The sequence below is a fragment of the Oncorhynchus masou genome, chromosome 15 (assembly GCF_036934945.1).
Source record: "Oncorhynchus masou masou isolate Uvic2021 chromosome 15, UVic_Omas_1.1, whole genome shotgun sequence".
In the NCBI taxonomy this organism is placed as follows: domain Eukaryota; kingdom Metazoa; phylum Chordata; class Actinopteri; order Salmoniformes; family Salmonidae; genus Oncorhynchus; species Oncorhynchus masou.
Window position 1 is genome coordinate 4,613,838 of NC_088226.1, and position 9,972 is coordinate 4,623,809.

Genomic DNA, 9,972 nt, shown 5'->3' on the forward strand with positions numbered 1-9,972 from the left:
TATCTGGAGTACTTCTCCTGTCCAATTCGGTGTCCTGTGTGAATCTAAGTGTGCGTTCTCTAATTCTCTCCTTCTCTCTCTCGGAGGACCTGAGGCCTAGGACCATGCCCCAGGACTACCTGACATGATGACTCCTTGCTGTCCCCAGTCCACCTGGCCGTGCTGCTGCTCCAGTTTCAACTGCTCTGCCTTATTATTATTCGACCATGCTGGTCATTTATGAACATTTGAACATCTTGGCCATGTTCTGTTATAATCTCCAACCGGCACAGCCGGAAGAGGACTTGCCACCCCACATAGCCTGGTTCCTCTCTAGGTTTGATTTGATTTGATTTGTGCAAATTTTGTTTTTCTGTAGCAAATTCTAGCCAATTCGAATGAGCCATTTTCCCTGCCAAGGAGCTCTCCTTGAATCCTGATTGAATTAATCAAAGGGATTATGTTACAAAGATCAATCGTCACCAAATGTCACCAAGTTTTTTCTCAAGTCAACATACAATGTGTCAAGCTACACTAACTGTAAGCCATGAGATTGTAACATGCACTTCAATGGAACACCAATAAGGAAAGAATGTATATTGACTCAACAACCTGACTAAAGTCAATTATTAGCTATATATGGGTGCATTACAAAGAGTTGGAGTTTAGACAATGATCAAGTATTGAAAATAACATTACCTACACTGTAACAGAAAACTGCAATTTATACTGTAATTTTTGTTATTATCGACAGTAAAAAAAAACGGAAACATTTTACTGTATCATGCTGTAAATGATGGTGCATTGTGGGAATGTTGCTGTATTTCGAAAGGTACTGTAATTCCACCCAACAGAATATACAGTACTTAAGAGAGGCAAAAAAACGTCTGACCACTAGTGGGTGCACGGTATTGTTGTTTCTGGCTCATTAACATATTATGAGGCGGGTCTTGTAAGAGGCAATATTTGTTGCACCCACGACTGAGAATGTTGTACCAATATAACTCGTATGTGGTTATAATGCCCTATGAACTTAAAATGTTTAGGGGACAGATTGGAGTCTTAAACCTTAAATGCCATATCATTTTAGTCTGTTTGGCACTGTAGGAGTAACCAGTTTGGAAGCCTTTCTTAAGGCCTCTAGAAGTGCATGTTATATAAAACACCTAATATTAATTGATATGCTGTAATGTGTAAACACTTCACCTAGCAGCTAACCAAAATACTCTGAAATACAAACCCTTCCCCTCTAGGAATTCCAGTTATCCTTTCATTCATTCTGATTACGCTAGCGTTTACTTTTTACATTATAATACAGTCACTTTACAGTATTGTACAGTGTCATTACACAGTACTTGCTTCGATACCGTATTTATATTACAGCAGGTAATATGAAATACAGAATTTTACTTGCCACGAACTTCCTGTAAGTTACTGTCAAATTAATGGAAACCACTTTACACTGTACCTTTAAATAAAACAACACAGAAATTAGTACAGATAGCAGATATTTTCGCACCTTTTGATGCATCTGCTGAGTCTTAGGGCACTTTCTCCAGTCTGATAATATATTTTATTGATCCTTTTTTCCCTGAACAGTATTTACATCCTCCAATATATGGATATTGTTTACATGTAACCTTCATCCAGCACCCTTAAGATACTGGATACTGTGTATCACGGGGCGCTTAGATTTATAACAAATGCATGACCCCTCACCATCGCTGTGATCTATATGACATGGTGAAGTGGCCCTCCCTTCCTATGAAACGTCTGAAGCACTGGTGCATCTTTGTGTAAAAAGCAGTGCTTGGACTATTGCCTACTTACAGTATCTGTGCTCCTACCTCATTTATAGTCTCCAACCTGTTCTCAGCTGATACTATCTTTCACAGTATCTAAGGCCAGGACTGAAAGCGGAAAATGTTAATTTTCCTACAATGCTCCCTGGCCTTGGAACGAGCTGCAAAATACCATACAATTAGGGGAGAGGGTATTTCTTGCTGAGTTTAAAGGTCTGATAAAGAAACAATTTTGCATTTAAACTTTAGATCACTGGTAACTTTGTGTGCTGAACATGATAACGATGTTTGCAATGGGAAGTAATGGTTGTACACTTAGATTTGGAATTGCTTAGCCTAATGTTTGTGTTTTTGTATTCTTATGATTGGGACTTACTGGCATACTCTTTAACATAATGATGTGTGTGACTGCTGTCTTTCTATTGGCCTATGTGTTTTACAAAAAATGAGCTCTTCTACATGGAGTGCGCCGGTATCACAGTCGCTGTCCTTTCAGCATCCCAAGCCTGTCAAACTCGTATCCTTTATGTGTCACTGTGGTCGTTATTGGTGATAGTGTCATAGTGATGGCGTTAGGCTACCATAGGTTGTGTAAGCAGTGTGGTAGTTGTGGCTGGTAACATTAGTGTGGGTGCTGTCTCTGTGTTTTTCTTTATTTTTTTGTTTGGTGAAATGTTTTGGAAGATTTATACCCCAACTGAAGGCCCAATAGCCACAGTTTACCACTGGTATTATGCTCTTGTGTTGAGTGTACACGCTGACTACTTCCTAGTGACCTCTTGCCAGGTCCCCGCTGCCAAAGAGGTTTCTAACCTCAAGGGTATTTTCCTGGTTAAATAGAATTAAATAAGAAATACTAGCTGATTTCCATAAAGAAGCATTGAGAAGTCACAGTTGTGGGTGATGTCAGCCATTTCCAGTGCCCTGCCCTGCTTTCCCCTCTCATCTCTAATAGTCTTCCTGTACATTGATTTCTTCTCTCTCTCTCTCTCTCTCTTCAGGTCAGTTATAAAGTCTTTCAGGCATTCAGATCAACAAACACTACCGTGTGGATCTGGGGAAGAGGTTTCTCTAACCACCACATGCATCTTCACATGAATTCTGAAGGCTCAACTCAATACTTGGGAGACTGGAGGAAATCTCTCTAGGGACAGCAAGGCAAGCCCCTAGCCCAGGCAGGAAGCATCATCAGTACTAATTTAATACCAGCCATGGCAGATGCTGTGAGGGCTAGCATGAATAGGAGTCAGAAGGGTCTGTTGAGGAGGTGGAGAGACCATAAGGGGGGGGGCTGTTTTCTGGAGGTTATCTGCAGTGCATTCAGCTGGCCACACTGGGCTTGCGATCCACAAACATCCACACCCAAAGCTTTTTATTCATTTTTTTTCTCTGTCTTTTGGAATGGTCTCTAAGATCACTGAGATACTGTTACCACCGCCGGGATAACATCAAAGCAGCAAGTTCCTCAGCATCTCAAAGGTAGGTCTTTATCTGATCTCTTTAGATTTTGGCCTTGAGTTGTATTTTCTCAAGACTTGCCAAGAGCAAATACATTCTAAAAGTTGGTAATATGCTCTGTGCTCGATTTATAGCTTGGAAAGTAAGACGCAAACTTGAATTTGCAATCTGTTGTATAGTATTATATCGCCCCTTTATCATGACATTGAAGTATTAAGTGAAAGTCATATGATACACTGATGTGTATCACTGATGTGATACGATATTGGCTTCATGTTGAACTCACAGAGGAGAGATCCAAGATAAAATAGGGTGCGTCCAAGAAGCACAAGAGGCCATTTCCTCTTAATGGATGTATTCTAACGCACTGGTGCCGTTCACATTTATTTATTTATTTTTTTACATTCCTTTTATTTGAAACAACAAGGAATTTAACGTGAAATGCAGACTTCAAAAATATGACACCAGTATACATTTTATTGTTTAGAGTAGAAGCTATTCCAACCTGGATCCCTTATCCTTTAGGCAATAATTATTTCCACTCTAAATTCCAGCTTCAGGTGAAAATAGACAGAACGAGATAGGGATGTATGGGTCATTGTTGAACCTTCACCTTCTTCCACTGACTCCCAGGTGAGGAGGGGTAAGGCTAAAGGCTATGCCTGGACTACCAGAGAACATCCCCCTTGGGGAGTGCACCCTACACTCCCAGTCCCAGGAGCAGCTCACTCCCCAGACAGAAAGCACCGTGTTCAGCCTGTCCCGCAGCGAGTCCCTCTGGACCAACGAGACGGCCCGCAGCACATGTGAGATCTACTGGTTCCCATTCCACCTCATGTCCACTGGGGGCAGCATCTTTGCCTGCGGCTTCATCCTGAGTGGCCTGTATTTTGCTGGCTACTGCAGGAAGGCCACCAACATCCTGGGCCCGGCCCTGGTATCCATTGGCCTGATGGTGCTGGTGGTGGGCGTGGTGCTGATCCCCATCACCAAGGAGAACAGGAAGCAGCCCACCATGAAGAAGCCCTTCAGTTACTACAGGCAACCAGTCTTTAAATTATGAGGTGGGCCGGGCGGGGTATCCCTGTCTTGTATGCTGTGATCCTGGAGAGTCCTCAGGCTCAAAGTCTGGTTGTCAGACCATTTAGTTTCCCAAAAGCACAATGGAGGATTCAATACTTCCCTGCTGAGCATGGCTACACGTTCACATGGGGAATGTTTGCTCTAAAGACAATTCATTTGTAGGGGGACATGAACCGTTCTACTTTCTTCTACCACTACGGATGTATACAGTATTTTAATATCTGCATGACAAAGTATACATTATAACCAAGTTACAGGTGGTTCTTTGGTATTTGTTCTTAAGAATTTGAAAGTACTAGAAAATTACCATGCTGCCAAAAAACACAATTATAAATGTAGTCCACTGCTTTTATGCATAATTATTAGAATGAGTGACAAGCATATTGAGAAGAAAGTTGTGTGCATGTACATTCATGAGAGCGGGATTGAGTATTGACAGCATGCCTTTGTGGTAGGCTACTGATTCATGAATAATTCAATAAATAACATAAGTGCTTATTTGGGGTGGTCTAGTGGTTAGAGTGTTGGACTACTAACCAAAAGGTTGCTAGATCAAATCCCTGAGCTAACAAGGTAGACATCTGTTGTTCTGCCCCTGAACAAGGCAGTTAACCCATATCGAGAAGAAAGTTGTGTGCATGTACATTGATGAGAGCAGGATTGAGTATTGACAGCATGCCTTTGTGGTAGGCCATCATTGAAAATAAGAATTTGTTCTTAACTGACTTGCCTAGTTAAATAAAGGTTAAATAAATAACATTTGGTGATGGATGTGTTTTCTTTTCAGCTGCAGGCTATACTCATCACATCCACAGCCATTACAGACTTCCAGTGATGTGTGTGTGTTAGATTAGATGTCATCTCTGTGATGGCAGTGTGACACTTGACTGGCCCAACAAATGGAATGTGTTTAGTGCCAAGGGGAAGTGAAGATATGTCACACTTTTCATAGCATTTGAATGTCATTCTCTTGACTGGAATGAAACTTTGATTTCACACAACCTCAATTTTAGAGTGACTTTCCGTTTCTGTTCAGAATGCTGTTGGTGACTGACTAGGTTTGTCTAAATGTGGCAAATTATATCAACGTGGTCGATTTTGTTGATGTATAGGGTAGGCAGACTATTATTTCCACGACATTCCCTTATGTATTTTCACTTGTAGGTGAACACTCATTTGCCTGGCAAATTACATTACGTCGAAAGAACTGTGTTGGCCTGCACACAAGCTGCATCATTTGCATCAAGCAACAACACCATATGCAAGTCAACCACTTCTGGTGACTAGGCTACTGTAAAATACGTGCGCCATAAGAAAGTATAGATATTTTTGTTTGTCTATTTTATGTGTTTGCTGATCAATTAAATTACAGTCTGTTGTCGTGACAAAGGACTTTTTTTAAAGAAGAAGAAAATAAATGGTGTTCTGCCTACCTTTCGCTCTGCACACGTCACGTTGGGGCGGCACTCACCGCAGGTGTGCTCTCTGGGTGCGAGAAGAATAGAAGGAACAGAATAGACGCACCTTCCGTTATTTTCAGGGTTGTATCGACACAATGATGGACCTTAGATGCATAGGCGGGTGTGTGCCGTTATTCTTTCTGGCTATTGGTTTTGATGTTATTGGTTTCATTATCCTGTTCATTGGAATTTTTGCCAATTTGCGTATCGATGGCAGGTTTTATGGCGATTTCTTGATTTACAGTGGTTCAATTATAATTTTCATAAGTTTGGCTTGGTGGATTATGTGGTACGTGGGAAATATACAGGTCTCAGAAGACAGCTTTGGAACAAGTTTAATGAAAAAGAAACTGAGTTTTGTACAGTTGGCCAGAAAGTTGTCAGAGAGGCTTTCCAAAAAATGCAAACCTGAACATGTAACCACAAAGTATGCCGAGGAAAACAAGGTTAAAGCTGTGACGCCTTCACCTGTTCACGTCGCCTCTCGAATAACCTGGGGGAAATATCAGAATGGCGGCTATGACTCCAGCTTGGACTCCTTTTCGATGGAGAAGGAAAAACAGACACCAGATATACAGAACTTGGATGTGCAGACCCTCGCTAGGGGTAATGTTGAAAGGCTGTTCTGATTGTAAGTTTTGGGATAAGATGTAGGCTTCTAATAAATTGTGCATAATTTCAGGGAAAAAAACTATATTTAATTTTCACTAATGAAAAAGAAGTCCTCTCTGATAAACACACTAACACACTAAATAACCTCATTCAGTTATTTTGCTCTAAGAACATTCTAAAACCAGTAGGCCTAGGTAACCAATATTAGCTTCACCACAGGTAACTCATATTAAGGCAATGGTTCCCAAACTCGGTCCTGGGGCCCCCCGGGTGCATGTTTTGGTTTTTGCCCTAGCACTACAGAGCTGATTCAAATAACCAACTATTCCTCAAGCTTTGATTATTTGAATCAGCTGCATAGTGCTAGGGCCAAAACCAAAATGTGTGTACCCGGGGGGGTTTGGGAAACCCTGAATTAGGGGACTGTATTGCCTAATTGTAAAATGTAAAGTAAAATGATCATCTGGAAAATGTATAAATCTGTATTTGGGATGAAACGTTTTCAGTCTATTGATTTGGTATTTTCTCATTTGAATTTCAAGGTTCTCCGTAACACTTTCTGATCCCAAGACTACCTTCAACACTGTACGCTTCACGGAATGGGACTACAGACAATTCAGGACATGAATCAGTTCTGGTCTAGACATCAGTTCTTGACAACAAAGACCATTTGATCCTTATGGGGTGAAAGGACCTATAGTCCTAGGGAAATAGACCTACTGTAGATATTGCTCTGAATGCATATTATGTTGTTTTAGTTTTTTATTTATATATCAATTATTAATATAATCGCCATGTGATATGTGAACTTTTTATGTTCAAGGATCAATATTATGTGGAAAGGCTATATTTTGTCATATAAACACATCGACATGTTAAGGTCCATCATAGCCATTTTGTAGAATAGTTTCCGTCTCTAGTCTCAGACAGAAATCCTAGAGGCCCCTGTCTGAACGGCAGGTAATTGAACACAGACTCTCTTCAAGCCAGACCCAGAAATGCAATCACCTGCATTTACAATTGTTGACACTACATAAAAACAGTAGTCAGGCAGGTTTGCCTGTGCCACAACAATTGCATTGCCAAAGCAGGCCGTAAACCCTCAACAAAACGTTGTGTGGCCTGGGGCACTGAGCTTGGTTTCACCTGCATGGCATTACATGGGCATTTGGGCTATACTATTTTAACTGTTTACTGAGTAGGCGGATTTAGTTTTTAATCATGTGCGCAAACTCCTAAAATGTATACTCCACCGGACTGCATTTTTTTAATGTTGTGATTTATTTTATATTTTATTTCTTAATATTCTTTAGATTTCAGTTGCCTTACCAACATATAGCTTTTGTCTAACATGACTGATAATGAGCGTGTGCATATCAAGTCATTGTACTCAGGGCGTTGCCTGTCTGTATGCTAATTATTACCTAATCCTGGCCTGTTGACTCTGCTTTGGTTGAATAGGTGTTGCACAGAGGTAAACCAAACTCCCACGACTGTCTGACTGGTCGAACAAGGTACTTAAAGCGAGAGGTTTTTCACTGCAGTTCCTCTTTCTGTCATGATGTAGGAAGCATGAAATAGTAAATAATTGTGGAATGCGTCCAGTAGGCCTACTGAAGGCTAAATATAAACTGCTGATAAAATCACTGAAATATATCTTCCCAACATACAGTATCTTTTCCCACACTGTTCATAATGTTAGATGTTAAACATATTTGCTGATGCCATATTTTCCATATCAAATGCATTATTATTTTATACACAGAGGCATGGGCATTATATTTGATTTATTTGAAATATACATCCAATGATCTTGATAAGCATCCAAAATAAAAAATAGTTATCTAATGAGATGATCCATTTCAAGCACTGTAATTACATTGCTGCAAGTCAGGGGTTGCTAAGGAATGAGGTTGGACCATTTGGCCTTTATTTAATGGATCATTCAGAGTAGTACAACCTGTTGTGGTTGGATACCAGTTCTGCTGCTGTTTCCTACAATGGAAGAATTTGAAGGCGTGCTGAAAATCAGAAGAATGCGACTTGCGTTTTAAAAAGGTTGTGGCTGGAAAGGCCTCTCCTCATTCTTGTAAAGTCCTCAGCCGGCAGGAACCCAGACTGCGTCCATGTCCCTGCTATGGATACCTCTTCTATGGGTCGCTGTGTTTTCTTTCTCATCCTGGCTTTGGTCTTTGACGTTGTCGGTCTGATCCTATTTTTCCTGGGGATCTTTGCTCCTCTGAGTTTCTGGGACTTCTTTGTGCTGTCGGGGCCCCTGCTCATCTTCCTCAGCCTGGTCTTCTGGATATTCTGGTACCTGGGGAGTCTCACAGTGTCTTATGAAGAGCTCATCTTGCCAAAGTGACACCCAAACATGGTCAAAGGTGACCCACCTGACCAATGGCTGGTCCCCCTGGACTGACAGCTTGACCCTCACAACTTTAAGGAATTGACAGAATTCTGGATTCTGGGTGTTTGACCATGTTTCCCATTGGACTGTGAACTGGAGGACCGTGTTTTCATTAAAGAAGGTTTGAGTTTTAGTTCAAGCGTTGTGTGTCTGTTTCTGATGATGATGATGAAGACATGGCTGTTGTTTCAAAAAATATATATACTTAAATATATATATATATATATATCCTCTATCCAGGGACCTGTTGGACCCTGGAACAACTCCAGTTGGAAATGAAGAATGGCATATGCACCTTATTCTACCCCTATGATGTAGAATGACAAGATGTCATGTACAGACAACCAGAATTTCATCTGTGCTGGGTTGAAGTGGGACATGAACTCTAAAGCACTTGTGTCCATCCTTAAAGACTGCATCAGCACATATATTTAACTCCTTTTATAGAATGTGTAAAAAAAAAATATTTGTTAGAATAAATGTTTATTTTTTGTGTTTTATCCTCAAACATATTATCATAAAGAGAGGCTTCAAAATCTGACCGACTCAACATTTTGAATGACTCATTGACTCATGAAGTGCTTCGAGAGACTAGTCAAGGATCATATCACCTCCACCTTACCGGCCACCCTAGACCCACTTCAGTTTGCATACCGCCCCAGCATGTCCACAGACGACGCAATCGTCATCACACTGCACACTGCCCTATCCCATCTGGACAAAAGGAATACCTATGTAAGAATGCTGTTCAACTACAGCTTAGCATTCAACACCATAGTACCCTCCAAGCTCATCATCAAGCTGGAGGCCCTGGGTCTCAACCCAGCCCTGTGCAATTGGGTCCTGGACATTCTGACGGCCGCCCTCAGGTGGTGAATGTAGGAAACAACATTTCCACTTCGCTGACCCTCAACACTGGGGCCCCACAAGGGTGCGTGCTCAGACCCCTCCTGTACTTCCTGTTCACCCACGACTGCGTGACCATGCACGCCTCCAACTCAATCATCAAGTTTGCAGACGACACAAAAGTAGTGGGCTTGATTACCAACAATGACGAGACAGCCTACAGGGAGGAGGTGAGGGCTCTCGTGGTGTGGTGTCAGGAAAACAACCTCTCACTCAACGTCAACAAAACAAAGGAGATGATTGTGGACTTCAGGAAACAGCA

General features: G+C 41.4%; 1 protein-coding gene across 1 annotated transcript; it reads left to right on the plus strand.

Annotated features, from left to right (window-relative positions):
• Positions 1-3,133: 3,133 nt before the first annotated feature.
• LOC135554950 (phosphoinositide-interacting protein-like) lies at positions 3,134-4,302 on the plus strand. The gene is made up of 2 exons (XM_064987335.1): positions 3,134-3,260; positions 3,873-4,302. Exon 2 carries the CDS (start codon positions 3,898-3,900, stop codon positions 4,300-4,302), a length of 405 nt encoding a protein of 134 aa, XP_064843407.1. The 5' UTR covers positions 3,134-3,260; positions 3,873-3,897.
• The last annotated feature ends 5,670 nt before the right edge of the window (positions 4,303-9,972 follow it).